Source organism: Dendrobates tinctorius, unplaced genomic scaffold, assembly GCF_039654945.1.
Source record: "Dendrobates tinctorius isolate UK_male_01 unplaced genomic scaffold, ASM3965494v1 ptg000003l, whole genome shotgun sequence".
Classification (NCBI taxonomy): Eukaryota; Metazoa; Chordata; class Amphibia; order Anura; family Dendrobatidae; genus Dendrobates; species Dendrobates tinctorius.
Window position 1 is genome coordinate 56,965,626 of NW_027361671.1, and position 22,520 is coordinate 56,988,145.

At 46.8% G+C, this 22,520-nt stretch overlaps 2 protein-coding genes across 3 annotated transcripts in view; both read left to right on the forward strand.

The window, feature by feature from the left end:
- LVRN (laeverin) overlaps nucleotides 1–680 on the forward strand; it is a 225,498-nt gene extending 224,818 nt beyond the window's left edge. For both annotated transcript variants that reach the window (XM_073553307.1, XM_073553353.1), the window contains one exon: nucleotides 362–680. In XM_073553307.1, the coding sequence (XP_073409408.1) occupies nucleotides 362–449 (88 nt within the window). In that variant the 3' untranslated portion in view covers nucleotides 450–680. The remainder of the gene's footprint in view (nucleotides 1–361) is intronic.
- Nucleotides 681–13,342: 12,662 nt separating this feature from the next.
- Nucleotides 13,343–17,482, forward strand: LOC141080544 (uncharacterized). The gene is made up of 3 exons (XM_073565817.1): nucleotides 13,343–14,019; nucleotides 15,731–16,015; nucleotides 16,126–17,482. Exons 1-3 carry the CDS (start codon nucleotides 13,343–13,345, stop codon nucleotides 17,357–17,359), a joined length of 2,196 nt encoding a protein of 731 aa, XP_073421918.1. The 3' UTR covers nucleotides 17,360–17,482.
- Nucleotides 17,483–22,520: the final 5,038 nt, after the last annotated feature.

Here is a 22,520-nt window from a genome sequence, read left to right on the forward strand (position 1 = left end):
TCCTACCTCCTCCAGCAATGACTCTGGGTCCCCGCTTCACCGCATCCACTACCCCCAGTAAGAAATAAGACGCATGGATTATAAGAAGCACAACCATTTTATTTTTTTTTAAAAAAATCCTATTTTTTCTCCTCAAAATTTGGGATGTGTCTTATAATCCAAAAAATATGGTACATGCTTTTTTATATTTAGTCAACGCGTTTCAAAGTACTTCAGACTTCTTCATCAGAACAAGAAAAGCATCATATATAATTGGTATAGTCGCATGAACAACCATTTGATGTGTGAATATACCTACAGTATTTTTCACAAATACATTTGTTGTACATCTTATTTCTTTTCTTTTGGTTATATATTTCAGTTGGAGTTATTCATCACAACTACCATGGATGAAAGCAGTAGAGACATTGAACTTGAATCGCTGCAAGCAAAAAAGAAAACCCGGTTAGACTGGATAAATTTTGTGAACACAAGAATTATTAACTGGCTACAGAGGAATACACTGGATTCAAATTTCTGAAATCTACCATTCATAATGCTTTATTTGAAATTTTGCAGCCTTTTTAAATATTTTTTATATATATAAAAGTTCCAATTATATTTTGCCTAAAAAGCAAAATTCTTGATATATATTTTTTTACATTTGGGGATATCAATAAAAATGTGCTGATTTACTATTACTTGTATTGTCTGTTTTATTAAAATCAAGAAATTAGAAGGTAGGGAGCGTCTCCGCAAAATAAATTGACATGCTGCGGTCTGGAAAGACATGCCGCACGTCTGTCTCACCGGGTGATCCGCGGTCATCTGTGCAAGCATTGTGGGCATGGGATTTCATGAAATCCCATCCACTATGCTGTAACATCTGGACGCTGAGGGTTGGACGCGGCGCAAGTCTAGACAGCGTAGGTGGTTCGTTGTCACGGACCTGGACGATTCTATCAAGTTAAACCCCGCCCCACTGTCCAGAAAAGCAGAAATTACCATCTTAATTTTGCCAAGATGGATCTTGGCCGGTAAAAAAGAAATGTGACCTACATATGGATGAAATAAGTACACCCGAGTTGTGATCCTCCTCACAACCTGGGCTCCTTAGTTTTCTGACGGCTGTTTATGATGTGATATAAGGAAGCACAAGCACCCACAAAATTACCCTTTCCACCATAGAAGAAACACACTCCCCCTTTACGCCAAACTACAGTTGGACCAACTGAACATGTCATCCCACTGAACTGCAAGGGCTCCTCGGTTGACTCAGGCCAAAGTTCCCTTGACCCCGTGCCCCCCACAAATTGAAGTATCTACTTATGTCTGTGACAAAGATGGTGGTCTACTCGGATGACCATGTACATGGCTGCCTCAAGGGAAACCATAGTCTCATCAAGGGCAAGGCATTCTTTACCTTTATAGATAACTCTTGATAGAACTGACTACGGAGTGCGGGATCATTCCACTTAGTAGCAGTGGACTTCCTCTGAAACTCGGAGAAATACTCCTCAGTATAGCTTACAGGGTGCCCTATAAACAACAAACTTGTCTGCCCCTCCAGAGAACCTGTCGTGCAAAGTGAGCTTCGGTTCTACCTGGGGTTGCCTGGGAGTAGCTGTCCCTAAACCAGCCGTGTCAGATTGTTGTGCCACCACAGTGCACAGATCTGCTACCTTCAAGCTGAGCTGCTGCAGCTGCTTCACCAGGAAGTGAAGGAAGGAAAAAAACATATAGGAGAGGATGAGAATTTGCACACAACCGAAAAACCAAGCAACAGTCTTTAGATAAACACTCGAAATGCCTTTGTCAGACAACCAACTCCTCCAGCTCCAGAGCCAGGCAGCATGCAACTAACACTGGCATCCCTGATTGCCAGAGGCAAGTATATATAGGGGAGAGGAGTGGCCAACAATGAACAGCTGAGACCATCAAGGCAGGAAAGCACTACAAGCTCTCTACTGAACAGTTTAATCCCTGCACTGCTAGCAGAAACCTGCACCATTTAATATGATGGTGAGGAGATTTTAATCAGTGCAGCAGTGCTGGAAATCAGACACTGCGGTTTTCCGGCTCCTCTGTTGCGGTAAACCCGTAACAATATGCGGCAACATTGAAAGACTCTTTTTAAGGGCTCGTACTCAAATGCGAGAAACTCGGACAAGACTCGCACGTCAGTATCCGGCACTGCCGCCGGCACTCGGATTGGAGCGTTCAGCTGCATGTATTTCTATGTAGCTGAACGCTCCGATCCGAGTGCCGGCGGCAGTGTACGCAGGATGCAGTGACGAGTCGCGAGACAATTAGGTGCTTTCTATATTAATGTTTATAAGATTAAAGGGAACTTTCCTCAGTCCTGGCCTGATCACCAAAAGGGGTAACACGGGTTGCCCTCGCAGGGGTTCAATACAAGCACACACAAACGGGTAGAACATGACTACTTCCGGCAACAGCTGGTCACTATAGGGCCGAGGTATGGCCGACTATGGGTCCTTAATTACAAAGTCAACTTAGCCATCCAGACGTTCCTCGTCGTTCGGGTTGGTGGTCTTTCGGCGTAGTAGTTGCTGGGCCCAGTTGCTGAGGCGATGACGAAGTCTTCACGCACTCCGGCGCGCTGATGACACTGGAGCCCCACAGGCTCAGGTGGAGTCCTTGAATGGTTGGGCCCCAGCCCCTGGCCTGGGGCAAGCGGCAGCGATGTGCGGTGGCGAATGACAGGCCACCTGCGCAGCTAACGGCTGTGACGGGAGGTTCGCGGTCAGCAGAGGCCCGGCCCCTGCTGCGGAACAGAGTGGGACAGTGGTGGCCGCCAGCGGTACTGTACTTGCCGTGGCCACTGGTGAGACCAGGGCGGCTGTAGGTGGCGGGGAACAGGCCACAGCCGCGGGCTGGGGCGAGACGGTAACAGCCGCGGGTGACCGCGGGTAGGCCGCAGCTGCGGGCTGAGGGGAGGTGGCAGCGGCTGCTGGTTGAACTGGGGCCGCAGTGGCCGCGGGCTGGAGAGGGGCAGCAAGTCCCGGATAATCACCTCGGTACCGTCCTGGAGTCCTTGGTGAGCGTCCTCCCTGGCACTGGTGAGTCGCTCTCGCTTTCAGCCACTCCCACAGTCTCCTGCTGTCTCTGTGTCGGTCTGCTGACTCATCGTCCTGGGAATTCCCCTCCTCTTTTATACTGGTCCCTCCCCCAGCCCATCTATCTGTCACAACGGTATGTCCCTGAATTCTGCCCCCCGGGGACAATTTCCCCCGGAACCCAGATGACAGCTCCCTAGGTTCCGGCCCGGACACTCGATGGGAGTCGTTCCTCCCACACTCTCCGGCCCGCGTTGTTTCCTTCAGATTGTATTTCGTACACATGCCCGTCGGGGCTCATTCGGCGTAACACTCGGTACAGGTTCACTTCCCACTGTGGTTCTAACTTGTTTTGGGGGCGTTGATCAAGTACGAGTACCCGATCCCCAGTCTGAAAGTCAATGGGTGGGGGCAGTGCTTCCCCTGGTGTTCTGGATCCTGGAGCTTTGTATGGACGATACGGTGGAGGGTCTGCAGCCAGTGCCGGTGGTTTCAGACCCACGAGGATACCCCGGTCCAGGGTTGGGGTTCTTCCGGGTTCAATTCCACCTCCGTAATTCCTTTTCCTTCCCACCCAAACAGCAATGAGTAGGGGGTGTAACCAGTCACTCGATGCACCCGATTTTTATATACCCACACCAGCTCGGGAACATATTCAGGCCAGCGGGCCTTGCGGTTGCTCTCCAGGGTGTGCAGCATTTGGATTAGCGTACGATTGAATCAATTGAAGCTCCATTTCCCTGCGGGTGGTATGGCGTAGTCCGCGATTTATCGATACCGTAAAGATGGTGTAGCTCTTCCATGACTTTTCCTAGGAAGCACATCCCTTGGTCCGAATGTATTCGTTGTGGACAGCCGTACACTTGAATAAAGTTCTTACAAATCGCATAGGCGGCCAACTCCGCTGTTTGGTCTCGGGTGGGGGTGACCACAGCAAACTTGGTGAAATGGTCCACCATAACGAGACAATGTTCATACCCCTGATAGGCAGGACCTATGGTTAGATAGTCCACCATAAGAAGCTCCAGAAGGGCTGATGTTACAATAGTTTGCACCGGGGCTCATTGCGCAGGGGGTTTGGCGAGCTCACACGGGCGGCAGGTTCGACAAACTTGTTCTACAGCAGCGTGCAAGCGTGGGTGGTACACTATCTACTGCAGCCATTGTAAAGTCTTTTGAGCACCAAAATGAGCCCCCTTTTCATGGGCTTCCCGGGCCAGTTGGTTGAGATGGGCTCCGGGCACGATCACCTGCCATATCGTAGCTGACGTGGTTCGTGACATGGCTTTTCGATATAAAAGTCCTTTTTTGATGGCTAGTTTTTTCCCACTGGCGCCACATCAGCAACATATCTTGGGTCAAAGTCTGTCTTTGTAAGCCCGTGGGCAATTTACCAGTGGCCACCCATCGGCGCAGGAGTCTAATTTCTGTATCGTCTTGTTGCTGCTGGATCCAGTTGTCGCGGGGCTGTTCCAGCATCCCTCCTAGGAGTCCGGCTGAGGCACTTTTTGCTTCTGGACTGTAAGCGCGGCGGTGGTGAGGGCGAACGGCGCCTCTAATTCGTCGTCTTGACTTCTCCCTGGCGTGGTGTGTCGGATTCTGGAGAGCGCGTCGGCGTGCACGTTTTCAGCTCCCCGTTTGTAGATGATCTTATAATTGAATTTAGCCATCCGAGCCACCCACCGCTGCTCAAGGGCCCCCAGTTTGGCATTCTCCAAATGGGCTAATGGGTTATCGGTCCGCACTACTACCTCGGAGCCCACCAGGTACTCTGCGAACCGCTCCGTCATTGCCCACACTACTGCGAGGAGCTCTAGCTTTAAGGAGCTGTAATTGTCCGGGTTGCGTTCTGAGTCGTGCAGCGATCAGCTACCATAGGCGATCACTTTCTCCCGGCCGTCCTGCATCTGTGACAACACAGCTCCTAGTCCCTGAAGGCTCCCGTCGGTATGCAGGATGAACGGTTGTGAGATATCCACATATGCTAATACCGGGGCATCCGAGAGAGCAGCCTTGAGATCTTGAAACGCATCCTCTTGCGGTTGCTGCCACCGGATCTTCCGTCGATTCGCCCCGGCAGGAGCCCCCTTCAGCAGGTCCTGCAGGGCTCGAGCTCGGCATGCAAAATTCTTCACAAACCGACGGTAATAGCCGGCCAGCCCCAAGAAGGCCCGCACGTCCTTCACTGTCTCGGGGGTGGGCCACCCATGGATGGCAGCGACCTTTTCTAGGGTTGGTCAGACACCCTCTGCCGAGACGGTATGCCCCAGGTACTCGATTTGGGTGCGGAACAGGTGGCATTTCTGGGGCTTTACCTTTAACCCGTACTTCTGCAGCCGACTGAGCACCTGCCCCAACCGCTTCAGGTTGTCCTCGAACGTGGCGGAGTAGATGATAATATCGTCCAGGTATATCAATGTGGCTTCAAAGTTGAGGTCTCCTAGACACCGCTCCATCAACCGCTGGAAAGTTCCTGGGCCACTGGCCAGCCCAAACGGCATCCGATTGAACTCAAACAGTCCCATGGGAAGGATGAATGCCGTCTTGGCCCTGTCTTCCTCTGACATCGGCACCTGCCAGTACCCACTGGCCAGGTCAAGGGTTGAAAAGTACGTCGCATTCCCCAGGGCGGACAGAGACTCTTCTATGAGGGGCAGTGGATACGAATCCTTGATGGTGCAGACGTTCAACTTCCGATAATCCACGCAAAAACGCAAAGTGCCATCTTTTTTCTGAACCAGGACAATAGGGGCCGCCCAAGGGCTTTGGCTTTCTCGTATGACCCCCTTCCAGAGCATTTGGGCTAACAGAGTTTTCACTTCCTGGTATAGTTGCGGTGGTATTTGCCGATATCGCTCCCGGATGGGGGCCGCTCCTGCCGTGGGGATCCCATGCGTGATGGCCGTGGTACATCCAAAGTCGTCCTCGTGGCTGGCGAAGACACTGTAAAATTGTCCAAGAAGTGTCTCTACTTGGAGAAGCTGGGCTGGCGCTAGGTCGGAAAGCTCGGCCCGCATTCTCTCCAGGATGACTCGACCTTTTTCTTGGGCCAAGGATGTGGCAGCATTTTGGGTTTGTACCGTCACTGCCCAGGGATCTTCGGGTTGCACCCTCAACTGGACCAGGGAGCGGGCCACTAGGATGCCAGGGTGCAGGCGTTCTGAGTAACATGGTTCCACCTGCACCTCCACGCCCTCCAGTGGTATCGGGGCGTGGATCGGCAGAGCGACCACCGTCTGCCCCGGAGGAAGCACAAGTGGAGGGGCCGCCGGTGCGATGACCTTGCCCAGCGCCTCACCCTCCTAACACTCCTGGAGCACTCGCGCCTCCCACACCAACCACTCGAAGACCTGCCCCTGGGCCGTGCGAGAACCCCACTGACTTAGGGTCTCCTGCGTGGTATCATTGAGGAGTAGATTGCCGTACTCCCGCAGTATTTTAATACCCAAGATGATCGGATGACAGTCGTTAGTCTCTCCTTGGGTTAGGAACACACCCCAGCGGCCGAGGGATTTACCACATAATGTCATCTGAAGCCACACCACTCCGGCGACAGGTACCGGCAGTTGGTTTGCGGCCACTAGTCGTATCATGGGCCCCCACTGGGGCCTTGCCGCTTCCGGAAAATGCTGCCGGAAGTACGTTGCCGGCATGGTCATTACCTGCGACCCTGTATCCACTAGGCACCATACAGCACGACCTTCGACTTCGGCCCATACTATTGGGCACTTAGCGACCAGTTCTTCGGGACTTTCACCACCCCTTGTTGTGGCTTCCTGCTCCGAGCAGCGTCCCCCATGCCCGGAGCCCTCTAGTTTAATGTCCGCCGGGGTGGGTATTTCCCACGCCGCGGACACTCCCGTGTGAAGTGGCCCAGTTCAGTATTTTGCACCTGTGTTGCCACCATCTTTCCTACGTAGGTTTGCTGCATCCTGAGAGTGCATGACCTGGGCAGGTAAATACTGCTGCTCCTTTGTTGCTGAAATATATATATAGGAGGGGAGAAATCTGACGAACTGGCCTGTTACAAAAAGGCATCCTATGAAAGCACCATGTTCGAATTCAGTGTAACGAATTTTAATGAAGGCAGACGGCATGGATGGGGCAAGACTGGATTACCTGTGGTTATGGGATTGACTGTAAAACCTGAGTTCAGCGATTTAGAGATGAGTTTTTATACGTTTGCTATATAGTATATTTCTATCATTATAATGAATTTCAATAGTATTCACAGTCATTACTGATAAAACACATTTTAAATTATCGCTAAAAATTCCATCTTACTGTGTCATACAGAATCTGGGAGAAACACCATTGTGCCTATCCCAATTACCAGCATTATTTTCACACCTTCTCTGCTTACATAGGGAGAATATTTGTATAATTTTCTATAGGCAGAACCAAATAATTGGATCTTTTATACAGAATCTGAAAGAACGTAAAAAACTGAAAAGATATAAGTCACTCTGTGGGTGCAGGGGAACTGACCCAAAAGCCTAATGATGATACCATTACAGAGTTGTGATAGAAAAAGTGCTGTCTAGTTTGCCGAACAATGCACTGAAAGATTTAATGTGGTATTTATGAAAATGCTGATCCATGTGAATAAGGCTGAAGGTTAAAACAAAGATGTTTTCACAATGTGACATCTCATAAAAGGGGTCAAAGTATTTTCTCAAAGTTGTCTTTTTCATCAGGTTTCCAACTGCCTGCAGTATGATGCTTTCCCATGGGCAACACCCATTTAACTTTAAATAGATTTATTCTGGAAATAAATGTAACTGTACTATCACTTTGTATTATTGCAACAGTTTTTTTTATTGTATTGTTATTCAGGAGATTATTATAATTTTATGAGCTTAATACCCAAGGCTTGTCAAGAAAGAGAAAGCGACATAATAGTCTATATCCATACACTCGTGGATAAAACAAACTTTAAAATGTATGACCAACTTTTTAAGTAACTGTAAGTACACAGTACATTGGTGCATTGTATTACTTATCTTGTACTGATCCTGAGTTGATATGATAGGGAACAACCTCTGCTCTGTTGTCCATAAGTTCTGGTCCTGCACTCATATAGCTGGGTTGTGGGAAGTTGTTGGTAAGATGATCTTAGAGGTATTTTAATAGTGATGAGTGAACATACTCAGATAAGGTGTTATCCGAGCATGCTCGTGTGCTAACCGAATGTCTTCGGCGTGCTCGAAAAATAAGTTTTGAGTCCCCGCAACATATGCAGGGGATTGCCGATTGTTAGGCAACACCAGCATGCAGGGCCAGTGTTAGTGGCAGGCAGACCAGGCAACTGCCTAGGGCCCCCGCTCCCCCAGGGGCCCCCCAGCTAGCGGCACATAATGCAGCCACTATGGGGCCCATGAGGTGGGGGCCCGCCTGCCACCAGCGCCGACTCCCGCCGCCGCATTGAACTATACCAGCATCATAGACGCCTGTACAGTTCAAAGCAATGATGGAGGAGAGAGCGTCAGCTGATGCTCCATCTCCCATCATTCCCCTCTGCCTCTGAAACTGTGGGTGCGCGATGACGTCATATCATCGCACACCCACTGTGTACTGGGCAGGCTGCAGCTGCTGAGACTGGAGCCGGGAGCAGCGCGGGGCACGAGGAGAGGTGAGGATTGTGTGTGGGATTTTTTTTTAATATAGCCGTGAGTACTGGACTGTGGCGCTATGGGGGGGATGGATGAGGCTGTGTTATATACAATGGGGGATGGAGGAGGCTGTCTCATATACAATGGGGGGGATGGAGGAGGATGTGTTATATACAATGGGGGGAGGATGGAGGAGGCTGTGTTATATACAATGGAGAGAGGATGGAGGTGGCTGTGTTATATACAATGGGGAGGATGGAGGAGGCTGTGTTATATACAATGGGGGGGAGAATGGAGGAGGCGGTGTTATATACAATGGGGGGAGGATGGAGGAGGCTGTGTTATATACAATGGGGGGAGGATGGAGGAGGCTGTGTTATATACAATGGGGGAGGATGGAGGAGGCTGTGTTATATACAATGGGGGGAGGATGTAGGAGGCTGTGTTATATACAATGGAGAGAGGATGGAGGAGGCTGTGTTATATACAATGGGGAGGATGGAGGAGGCTGTGTTATATACAATGGGGGGAGGATGGAGGAGGCTGTGTTATATACAATGGAGAGAGGATGGAGGTGGCTGTGTTATATACAATGGGGAGGATGGAGGAGGCTGTGTTATATACAATGGGGGGGAATGGAGGAGGCGGTGTTATATACAATGGGGGGAGGATGGAGGAGGCTGTGTTATATACAATGGGGGAGGATGGAGGAGGCTGTGTTATATACAATGGGGGGAGGATGGAGGAGGCTGTGTTATATACAATGGGGGAGGATGGAGGAGGCTGTGTTATATACAATGGGGGGAGGATGTAGGAGGCTGTGCTATATACAATGGAGAGAGGATGGAGGAGGCTGTGTTATATACAATGGAGAGGATGGAGGAGGCTGTGTTATATACAATGGGGGGGAGAATGGAGGAGGCGGTGTTATATACAATGGGGGGAGGATGGAGGAGGCTGTGTTATATGCAATGGGGATGGAGGAGGCTGTGTTATATACAATGGGGGTACATTATATTCTGTGGGTGGCTGTATTATATTCTATGGGTGGGCGGTATTGTATTCTATGGGGGTTACATTATATTCTATGGGAGGGCTGTATTATATTCTATGGGGGGCTACATTATATTATATTGGGGGCTGTATTATATTTATTATATTCTATGAGGGGTGATTGCATCATACTCTTTGAGGGGGCTACATTATACTATATGAGGGGGCTTCATTATATTCTATGAGGAGGGCTACATTGTATTCTGTGGAGGGGCTACATTATAGTATATAAGGGGGCTGGATTACATTCTGTGGGGGCTGCATTATACTCTATGAGGGGGCTACCATTTATTCTATGGAGATGCTGCATTATACTATATGAGGGGGGCTGCATTATATTCTATGGGGGGTTGCATTATATTGTATGGTGGTGCTGCATTATACTCTGTGGGGTGACTGCATTATACTCTGTGGAGTGGCTGCATTATACTCTGTGGGGTGGCTGCATTATACTATATGTGGGCTACATTATACTGTATTGAGGACTATAGGGAATACATTATACTATATGAAGAACTATTGGGTGCATTATACTATGGGAAGTGAATTGTACTACATGGATGACTTTGGCGGTGAATTATACTTTATGGAGCACTACAAGGAGTCTATGATACTATATGGAGGACTGAGGAGTGTATTATATTATATGGAGGACTGAATGTATTTTAATATATGGAGGGCTATGAGGAGTATGTTATACTATATGGAGGACTGAGAAGTGTATTATACTATATGGATGACTGAGTGTATTTTAATATATGGAGGGTTGAGTAGTGTATTATACTATATGGAGAACTGAGGATTGTATTTAAATATATGGAGGACTTTGAGAAGTGTACTGTACTATATGGAGGACTGAGTAGTGTATTAAACTATATGGAGGACTATGGGAAGTGTATAATATTATATGGATGACTGAGGAGTGTATTTTAATACATGGAGGACTATAGGGAGTGTATTATATTATATGAAGGACTATAGGGAGTGTATTATACTATATGGAGGACCATGGGGAGTGTATTATACTATATTAAGGACTATGAGGAGTGTATTGTACTATATGGAGGACTATGGGTCACATTATAATATATGGAGGACTATGGGGTGTATTATACTAAACAAGCAAAATGCTGCATATTCATCAAGTGATTGGATTGTTTATGCTGGAACAAAAAACATTGTTCTCAGCAGCACATCGCCAGTGTAAACTGTAGATGTGCTGCTGATAACATGATACTATATGGGGACAGATTGATCTATTAGTGATTGTTCTGTTCCCATCATTCTTTCTCAGTTGGTGTAAAGAGGCCAGGAAACAAGCGTTGAACGACTTCAGTATTGTCGATCACACTCGTTTAGCGGCCTGAACTAAGTGCATGTAAATACAATCGAAATGCTTCTGTATGATGTGCAATATGTTAGCTTTTGAGGCCCCATTTTAAACTTTTGACTAGGGCCCCACTTTGCCTAAAACCGGCCCTGCCTGCTTGTGTTGCGGCTATCTAACATCCATGAGACATGCTGCCTCATATTTTTTGAGCACGCCGAAGACACTCGGTTAGCACACGAGCATGCTCAGATAAAACCTGATCTGAGCACATTCGCTCATCACTAGTTTTAACCCATTCACCCCGAAGTCTGCTTTCACCTTCCTGACCAGGCCAAATTTTACAATTATGACCAGTGTACCTTTAAGTGGTAATAACTCTGGAACATTTCAACAAATCCCTCTGATTCTGAGAATAATTTCTCGTGACAAACTATACTTCAAGATAATGGTAAAATTTGTTCAATATGACTTGCCTTCAGTTGTGAAAATATGGGAAGTTTGGTGAAAATTTTTTAAAAATTGCAATTTTCAAACTTTTCATTTTTATGCCCTTAAATCAGAGATTTAAATCTCACAAAATAAGTAATAAATTACATTTCCCACATGTCTACTTTACATCAGCTCAATTCTTGAAACATAATTTTTTTGTTACGAAGTTATAAGGGTTAAAAGTTGAACAGCGACTTCTCATTTTTCCAACAAAATTTGCAAAACAATTTTTTCAGGGACTACATCACATGTGAAGTGACTTTGATGGGCTATATGACAGAAAACACCCCAAAGTGACACCATTCTAAAAACTGCACCACTCAAGGTGTTCAAAACCACATTCAAGAACTTTATTAACCCTTCAGGTGCTTCACTGGAATTAATTGAATGTAACATATTTTCACAAAAAGTTTACTTTAGAACCACATTTTTAATTTTCTTAAGGGTAACAGGAAAAAATAGACCCCAAAATTTGTGTTCCAATTTCTCCTGAGTATGCCGATACCTCACAAGTGGGGGAAAATCAATATTTGGGCACACAGCAGAGCTTGGAAGAAAAGGAGCATCATTTGATTTTCCAGGACGTCCCTCCTGACAGCACCATGGAGGTTGTCCTTCCTTCCTTATAGGGACAGGAAAACACACAAGAGATTAAAAGACCCCTCCCACCCACATTCCCCAGTGTTTTTTCCTTTCCTTGTGAGCACAGGCATCAGAGAAGAGGGAAGGTTGGGCTTGGAGCTCTGGCGCTTCCCAGTTTACCTTGCAGGCGCAGGGGGATTGGGGGTCCATCTTCTCCTTCCCTTGTCAAGACATCCGGGGCCAACTCCCACCCGAAGGGGGAATCCTCAGCCAGGTGCCCTGTTGAACGGGAGCTCCAGGGTTTGAAGCTGCTTCCCTCCAGCGATGGCTCTCGGCGTCCATTTCCAGCAGATGCAGCCGCATGCGTCACTTCCAGGGCGGCAGAAAAACCGGGCTGGAATGCAGAGTGTGACAGGGCGCGTGAAGTCAGACGCAACAATGCCGGTATGCAGCCCATGGAATTCCGGAAAGGGACCTGTTGAGCGGTGAGACAACAAGGTAGGGAATAAAACTGCCTTGTTCTGTGTCAGGATGTGACAGAGTGAACCTCTGGATCAGCATGGAGGACCCTATGAGGAGTGTTGCCCCCCCCCGAGTCACCAATGATCATGAGTAGCCTTAGAGGCAGGGGTACTTTGGCCAAGGTTCCAGGAGTTAATAAACGATCATGTGTTTGATTAGGAAGACACAATGCCAGGCACGATGACACCTGCGCCCAGGAGGACTGGCAAGTCCTTGGGGAAGACCAGGAGATGCGCCATCTGTAATAGCAAGCTACTAGATGCCTGAGCTAAACAGCTTTGTGAAGTATGCATCCTGAAAGTCATCAAGGACAAGCAGTCTTCCTTTCTGACGGAAATGCGCACAATGGATAGAGAGGAAGTTCAAGCTTCCATCTCGGGCCTTTTACCAGCTCAATCACCCCAGCAGGGTCCCCGTCCTAAAAGGTCAAGATGGGAAATGGGCTAATCCTCAGAGGAGGAGAACCAGTCTATATACTCGGACATGGAGGAACAGGAGGAAATTACCTCGGAACCTTCTGAGGTGGGCAAGAAGTACCTCTTTTCCTCAGATGACACAGATGAGCTACTCCGGGCTGTTAGAAACACAATGCAGATAGAGGAATCCCAGAAACCTCAATCAGTACAAAATGAGATGTTTGGGGCCTGAGGTCACAGATTCATTGTGTGTTTCCTGTGAACGACCACATCCGGGCAATGATTATGGAGAAGTGGGAGAAGCATTTGGTCATTCCTCGGGATTTCAGGCTCCGTCTGCCGTTTGACCTGGACGATATAAAGACCAGGGCCAAAATTCTGAGAATTTATGTTCCGGTAGCCAGAGTGTCAAAAAAGACTTCAATTTCATTTGAGGATTCATCTAGCCTCAGAGAGCCTATGGACAGGAAAGTGGATGGACTCCTTAAAAGCACTTGGGAAGTATCAGCGGCAATCCTGAAAGCTAATATTGCTGCCACATCAGTGGCTAGATCCTTGCACATATATATTGACCAGCTGGAGGATCAGTTAAGAGGGAAGACTTTTAGAAGTAGCATGTTAGAAGTTCTTCCCCTGTTAAAACTCACCACCGGGTTCTTGGCAGATGCCTCAGCGGAATCTGTACTGTTTGCTGCCAGGAATAACTCTTTATCCAACGCAGCCCGTAGAGCCGTATGGATGAAGACTTGGTTGGGTGTTTACCAGTCTAAAAATAAGCTGTGTGCCAAACCATTTTCAGGTTTAAGGTTGTTCGGGCCAGTTCTAGAAAATATACTAGAAAATGCCACTGACAAGAAAAAAAGGTTCCCTGAGGAGAAAACTAGGATATATTATCGCTTTCAGAGGACCCTTCCCTCCCAGAGGCAGGAATTTCGGAGGAAAAGGAAAGCTAGTTGGTGGGACAACCCTAAGGGGGTAAAAGTAGAGCTCCACCCTCACGCTTTGGGTCCAGTTCAAAGATCAGAAGGCAATGACGCCATGTCGGTAGGGGGTCGCCTGGGGGAATTCATAGATTCATGGAGACTCGTCTCCCAAAATCAATGGGTCTTAAACACTATCTCTTGGGGTAAGGCTGGTTTCACATTTGCGTTTTTTTGCGCTGGAAAAAAACGCATACGTGCGCATGCGTTTTTTCCCCTATATTTAACATGGGTGCGCATACCTGCGCGCTGGTAAGCGCACATATGCGATTTTCATGCGCTGCGTTTTTTTGGGGTGTGCGTTTGTATTTTCCAGACGCAGCATGTTGCATTTTTTGGCCCTCCAAAAAAGCGCATGCGCACGTATGCGCACGTTTTGCGCTAAAAATGGCCATTATAGCCTATGGATGCGCATACGTGCGCACTGGCATGCTCATGTATGCGTTTTTTTAGCGCTGCGTTTTTTTGGTAGTGTCCACTTGTTGTACTAGTTATAATCTTCTAAAGTCAAAAAAAAAAGTCTATATAAAGGAGGTGCCTGCCAAAACTCTGCCACTACTACACTGACAGATTGGAGAGCAGACAGTCAACAAGGAAACCATCTTCTATCAGCGAAGAATGTGAGTATATTACATTATATGCCTGTCCTTTTAAATTATGTAGGTACTAATGATTTTTATTATTTTTACATGCAGTATGTCTTCAGAATCCGAGTATTCCCCATCGCGGCAGGAATTGGCGCAAGCAGACCGTGAGGTGATTATTTTCGTGCATCTGGTAAGTATATCTGCTGCTTCTCCAAATCTCTTACGTTTTTTTCAACTTTTTTAAGACATCGTCATCATCATCTTCTTCTGCGACGGGACTAGTGAGGGCGAAGAGCAGGAGCAGCGAAGCCAAGTCCCGGTGGTGATACGGAATGTATGTATCAAATGATTTGTAATGTTCTTTATTTTTTATCTTCTATTTTTACTCTTTTTTATGTTTCTTTTTTTGTAACTTTTTATTCAATTTAAATTTGATTATTCTAATGAATGTGTTTTGTCTAGGTTCCACAACGGGATGAAGACGTCTACCTGGATAATGAGCAGCTCATCAGCCTGGTCCAGGAGCGTTCGCCGTTGTGGGACAGCCGTGACCGGCTGCACAAGGACATTGTGGTGACCCGGCGGCTATGGAATGAGGTGGCCGCAGCGTTGATGGATGGCTGGGACAGCGCCACAGAATCCTCCAAAAAGGCGTTTAGTGAGTATTTCCCTGCTCTGTATTGTGCCGCAGTGACTGTTGTCCTTGACGGCACTGTTGGGTTTCGTGCTAGGCATATTCTAGCAGGAAACCCAACAGTGTCATCGGGGTCTACAGTGACTGCTTTGAGTATTGTATTGCTACATTGTGCCGCAGTGACTGTTGTCCTTGACGGCACTGTTGGGTTTCGTGCTAGGTGTATTCTAGCAGGAAACCCAACAGTGTCATCGGGGTCTACAGTGACTGCTTTTAGTATTGTATTGCTACATTGTGCCGCAGTGACTGTTGTCCTTGACGGCACTGTTGGGTTTCGTGCTAGGTGTATTCTAGCAGGAAACCCAACAGTGTCATCGGGGTCTACAGTGACTGCTTTGAGTATTGTATTGCTACATTGTGCCGCAGTGACTGTTGTCCTTGACGGCACTGTTGGGTTTCGTGCTAGGTGTATTCTAGCAGGAAACCCAACAGTGTCATCGGGCTCTACAGTGACTGCTTTGAGTATTGTATTGCTATATTGTGCCGCAGTGACTGTTGTCCTTGACGGCACTGTTTTTTTTTTAACAACAGTGGACAAAGTCCGAACACGTTGGCGTTCGATCAAGGACCGCTTCAACAGTGATGTTCGTGCTGAGGGCCAGGTTCGCAGTGGATCTGCGTCAAGGACCAGAACTCGATACCGTCACTATCACGCGTTGCAGTTCCTAAGACCGGTCCTTGCCACGAGATCGTAAGTATTATAAATTTTGGGTTTTTATTTTTATTAATCTGTGTTTTTCTAATCCACAGCTGATGCTTCTTGTAAAGGCATGGTAGTAATGATTTTCCTTTCTTCCACAGCACCTGGAGCAGCACCCTGCAACCTGGCCCTGGAGCGGTCCTTCCTCGGACGTCCTCTGACCCGTCCCAGCCATCCGACAGCCAGGAAGCACCTTGCAGGTCAACCACACACACAGCTGGTGACCAGGAAGCTGGGCCATCAGGTGTTCCCCTGTCCCAGGTCTCTGCCACTGGTTATGCGGGCACTACCCGCCAGCGGCAGAGGGCCTTGGACAGGAATGTCTTGCCCGAGTTTATGCATTTGAGCGAGGCCTTTAATTCCAGCCTCAAGTCACTGTCCGACAGAGTTGAAAGCGGTTTTGCACTCATGGAACGTGGTTTTAACCACTTTGAACACCGCTTCAATTCTGTAGAACAGCGCCTTGACCATCTGGAGGCCGACCTCAACAGACCAGCACACCATTTTTTTAGTAAGATTGAAAAGGGCATGGCGGAACACCTTAGTCCTGAGCAACAGCTGAATGTGCTGCAGGCCTGCAACAATGCTTTCTTGCAGGCTATGCAGCATAATCGGTACGGTCAGCAGTCAGTGGTGTCATTTCCACCTGTGCCACCATTGACTCGCTTCACCTCACTACCGACTTGTGCTGCATACCACTGCACGGACACCTCTATTCAAAGCCAGGACACCCACCGTTACACCACCACAAGTCTGAGTGCAGCTGGTCACTTCACCGACACCACCATGGCAAGCGCTGCTCCTGTCTGGAGCACCACCGCCACTCCCATGCATGCGTGGAGCTCAGCCACCACTAGGCAAACATGGAACAGCCCTGCCGCTACAACAACATGTAGTAGCCCTGCCACCACCACTCTGCAAACCTGGACCATCACTGCCGCCACCAGTCCTCCTGCAAGGACGAGCACTGCCAACGAAGAGCAGCAGCAGCAGCCACCTCAGCAGCAGCCACCTCAGCAGCAGCAGCCACCTCAGCAGCAGCAGCAGCCACCTCAGCAGCAGCAGCAACCACCTCAGCAGCAGCAGCAACCACCTCAGCAGCAGCAGCAGCCACCTCAGCAGCAGCCGCCACCTCAGCAGCAGCAGCAGCCACCTCAGCAGCAGCAGCCACACCAGCAGACGGGGGACCTACATTCAATATTTGCCCCTAGTTCAAGGCGAAATCTATCAAGGCATTGGGCCAAAGTCGGTCCAGGCACACAAGCCTACGGCGACATGCCATTACAACTAATGTACCTGAACAGATTTCCTCTCCTCCAAGTGTTCCTAGTTTAATTCCCTTAACTGGACTACCTTCCCCCACAAGTTTTGTTGCCCCTTCCCCTCAAACACCGTCTTCAACTGCAAGTGTTGCATATTCCCTGCACACCCCCAAATTGAAACCATCTGCCCCCAAACGCCGGAAAAAATAATTTTTTGTTTTTTTTTTGTGATTAAAAATAAATTTACATTTGTGGTTCACCATTACAAAGTTTCATTAATGTTGTTTGCGCCGCTCACACACACTGATGGGTAAATACATGTTAAAAACCAACCCAAGGCCTAGTATAGTCATATGTGAAATAACACGGACTAGTATAGTCATACCAAGGCCTAGTGTAATAACTCGAGTTTTACCAACTTGGATCTGGTTTCATGAAAAACAAACTGTTGAAACTTGTCTTAAAAATAAGTTTCTTTCTAGTTTCACCAGTTTGTTTTTTGTGAAACAAGATGCTAGTTGTTAAAAATCGAGTTATTACAGTAGGCCTTGGTATGACTATACTAGGCCGTGGTATTTCACATATTACTATACTACTAGCCCCAAGGCCTACTATACTCATATTTGAAATACCACGGCCTAGTGTAGTCATTACAAGGCCTAGTGTAATAACTCTAGTTTTACCAACTAGAATCTGGTTTCATGAAAAACAAACTGTTGAAACTTGTCAAGTTTCACCAGTTTGTTTTTCGTGAAACAAGATCCTAGTTGGTAAAAATCGAGTAGGCCTTGGTATGACTATACTAGGCCGTGGTATTTCACATATGACTATACTAGTAGGCCCAAGGCCTACTATACTCATATTTGAAATACCACGGCCTAGTGTAGTCATTCCAAGGCCTAGTGTAATAACTTTAGTTTTACCAACTAGAATCTGGTTTCATGAAAAACAAACTGTTGAAACTTGTCAAATTTCACCAGTTTGTTTTTCGTGAAACAAGATCCTAGTTGGTAAAAATCGAGTAGGCCTTGGTATGACTATACTAGGCCGTGGTATTTCACATATGACTATACTAGTAGGCCCAAGGCCTACTATACTCATATTTGAAATACCACGGCCTAGTATAGTCATTCCAAGGCCTAGTGTAATAACTTGTAAGTTGGAATGGAGCAGATTACATTCATCCACTCAATGCTGACTTGTATTCCCCATGGACTTTCATTGGGGTTGGGTTTTGAGGGTTGTGTTTTGAGAAAATCACATACTTTTTTTTCAACTAGTTGCACAATTTTCTCTTGAAAAAAATTGGTTTCCTGATTCATGGCCTGCAGCTTTGCTCGTTCCAATATATTTCACGCAGACTAGCAATGCTGCATTTTAACTCATATGTGTATTTACCTGCCCAGGTGTGTGAACATCAAAAAATTCAGTTATACATGGGAAGTATTGGAGTTTAAAAAATATAGTGCACTCAGTAATGGTATCAAATAAGGTTTTTTATTACCATAAACAAACAAAAACATTACACCATTTCATCTTGCCAGTGCACCCGTCCTACATCAGAAATAAAGTAGGCCGCAAATTGGTCCCTCATTTGGCCAACTTCAACGGATGACCTGAGAGTGTGCTGAGTGAATTCAGGCAATGGGTTAGGAGCATCATCGTCCAGTTCAAAGGTCGGGTGCTCTTTAGCCATCACAAAGTTATGTAGAACCACACAGGCCTTCACCACCTCATCGACTGTTTCAAGTTTAAGATTAATGGCCGTGCCAAGAATTCGCCATCTGGAGACAAGAATCCCAAAAGCACACTCGACAGTTCTTCTGGCCCTGGTCAGCCTGTAATTAAATATTTTTTTGGTGTGGTCCAAGTCCCGGCTGGAGTAGGGTTTCAGTAAGTTTCCGCACATTTGAAAAGCCTCATCGCCAACCATTACAAAGGGCAGTGGCGGAGCTTTGGTGTGAGGAAGAGGCCGTGGCATAGGGAAATTAAATTGGTTGCCATACAACCTCCGGCCCATGTCTGAGTTTTTAAAAGCCTGTGAGTCATTACCACGGCCAAATGCTCCAATGTCCACTGCTACAAACATACATCCGGCATCCGCAATCGCAATGAGTACTATTGAAAAGTACTTTTTGTAATTATAGTACTCAGATCCCGTTCTTTGGGGTTTGATGATCCGTATGTGTTTACCATCAACAGCTCCCAAACAGTTGGGAAAATTGCATACTGTCCAGAATTTGTCAGCAATTTCCATCCACTTTTCAGCGGTGGGCAGGGGCATAAATTCTGGACAAAGAACATTCCAGAGAGCCCGGCAGGTGTCAGCAACAATTCCAGACAAGGTAGAGATTCCAATACGGTACTGGAAGTGTAGTGAAGATAGGGTTTCTCCAGTCGCCAGGAATCTGTGAACAGACAAAGAAGTAAAATTAATATTTATGTATATTATTTTAAAAAACTATAAAATAAAATATTAGTACATTCACAAAAACTAATTACCCAAGGTTTTGAATACTAAATTTAAAAAAAAAACATCAGACCGCACCCCTTGGTTTTTAAAACATACCGTAATGTCACCAGTAGCCGTTCCTCAGGAGGAATCGCACGACGGAGCTGTGTGTCCTGTCTCCGGATGGATTGTTGGACACGAGCAAGCAAATCCATGAAACTTTCGTGGGACATCCGGATATAATCTGTAAATTTCTCCGGGTTTGACTGGAGCTCGCTGTAGAGTGGTATGCCCCACGGCTCTCCCGGAGTTCAACAATCGGATGTATCCACATACGCCGCCGTCTTCGCTGCCTCTCTCTCTTCCTTTGTTCATGGCAAGCAACTGCATACGCCTGAGCCATCGCGATGTCCAAATCCAAGTTGAAGTGAAAACTCTTCCAGCGCAGATCCATGGTCACGAGAAGAATCAAGCAAATGTGAAGAATACTGTAGACAGGGTCTATATATTAACATACCACACCCACAATGAAGTCCCATTGGTCTTGTGTGTTGTTGAATGGTTGTTTTTTCTTTTTTGTGGGGTTTTTCCAAAATCTGTAAAAAAACGCAAACGCACAAAAAATGCATACAAACGCGCAAAAACGCTGCGTTTTTTTCCTGCATGCGCATAAAAATGCTTGAAAAAAACGCAGCGTTTGTATGCATTTGTATGCGTTTTTTCAATGCGTTTTTTTGCGGGAAAAACGCGCTGCAAAAAAAAGCAAGTGTGAAACTAGCCTTACACCTTAGAATTTGTCAGACCCCCAACAAGGTTTGTGGTGACAGTTCCCCGATCCAGAACCGCCACCTACCCTACATGGAAGGACATAAAGGACTTCTTAAAAGCAGGAGTGGTGATCCCAGTTCCACAACCAGAAGTGGGTCTGGGACATTACTCAACCCTGTTCACAATAAAAAAAAAAAAAATCATCAGGAGAAAGCAGCACCATAATAAATCTGAAACCCTTAAATCGGTGGATAATATACAAGAGGTTCAGAATGGAGTCTCTAAAGACCACCATTCCCCTCATAGACAAAATGCAGTGATGTGCAATACAGACCTAAAGAGCGCATACTACCACGTTCATGTTCACCCGCATTCACAAAAATACCTACGGTTCGCCCTAAAGTTAGGGAAAAAGTGCTACCCAGTTCTGCGCTCTTCCTTTCGGTCTTGCTTCGGCACCTTGGGTATTTACAAAACTGGTCACCAAGATCATGGCCTAACTGAGACAGAAGAACGTGGTCATTGTCCCATATTTGGATGACTTTCTACTGATATCAGGTTCGACCTGCTTTCCCAGGGTCCAGTTCTTCATTCAGATCAGAGGAGTCTTCAGTTATCAGCGTGGATCCTGAAAGGAAGATCTTGAAAGCTAAGGGTCTGTCTGACCAGGTGATCTCCACAATCCAGGCCAACCGTAAACCTGTGACCTGCACAATTCACAATAATATCTGGAAGAAGTTTTGTCTGGAATGTGGTAGCTTCTTCATAGACTCTTTCTGGCCTGACATCCCAAAGATCACGGATTTTCTCTAGGCAGGATTTAATAAAGGGTTAAAGCCAAGCACGCTGAAGGTGCAGATAGCAGCCCTGAGTATTTTTTTTTTATTTTTCACCTGGCATTACATAAATGGGTAGCATGTTTGTCTAGAGCCACTCAGAGATTAAGGCCCACAATAAGGAAATCAGTCCCTCCGTGGGATTTAAATCTAGTTCTCAACGCCCTGTGTAGGCCCCCTTATGAGCTGATGGATGACATTAACATTGCGAAGCTCACACTCAAGACAGTCTTTTTAGTGGCCATCACCTGAGCTAAAAGACTAGGGTAAATTCAGGCTCTTTCAATCCCGAACCCTTATATTCAGATTTTGGACGATCGTTTAATTCTAAGACTGAACCCTGTTTATTTTGTCAAAAGTGGTTTCTTCTCGAAACTTAAATCAAGAGATAATACTTCCCTCCTTCTTCCATGCCCCAAAAAACCTTAAAGAAAAGTTCTTCCACTCTTCGGATGTTAGGCAGGCAGTCATTCGCTATCTAGAAGCGACTTGTGAGTGTAGACAGGACACTAATCTGTTTGTCCAGTGAGGGGGAAGAAATAGGGGAAAAAAGGCATCAAAATCTTCATTAGTTAGATGGATAACAACCGCTATCTCCCTAGATACGAGGTCGAGAAATTGCCCATTCCCGAGGCACTAAGAGTCCATTCCACCAGAGTGATAGCAAGATCTTGGGTCAAAAGGGCAGGGACCTCGGTGGATCAAATTTGTAGTGCAGCTACATGGTCTAGCTTAAACACATTTTGTAGGCATTATAAGCTAGATACCTTGGCGAGTAGCAAGATGGCCTTCAGCCAGAAGGTTCTGCAGGCAGTAGTCCCACCCTAGAGTTAAAGTACTTTGGTATTCTCGACAATAGACAGCAACTAAAAGAGGCCTAAAATCCTCCAAAAATTCAAAGACAGCAGAAAAAAAGGCAGCAATATTTTTACGTGCCTAGGACTCAAGCCAAATGCACTTCAGGGCGCAGCAGGCCCATGTGGTTAAGATGGCAGTAACACAGGTGCAAAGATACTGATGATACAGCCACTCACTATCTACCAATCCATGGAGGGGGTGGCTGCTTAGTATATGATTTCACAATGAGGACTTGTATGTAGCGCTGTTCATACAGTGGTAATGCACAGCATCCAGGTTACTAGCCTATTAGTGATGCCCTTCTATTAGATCAGGCGGGC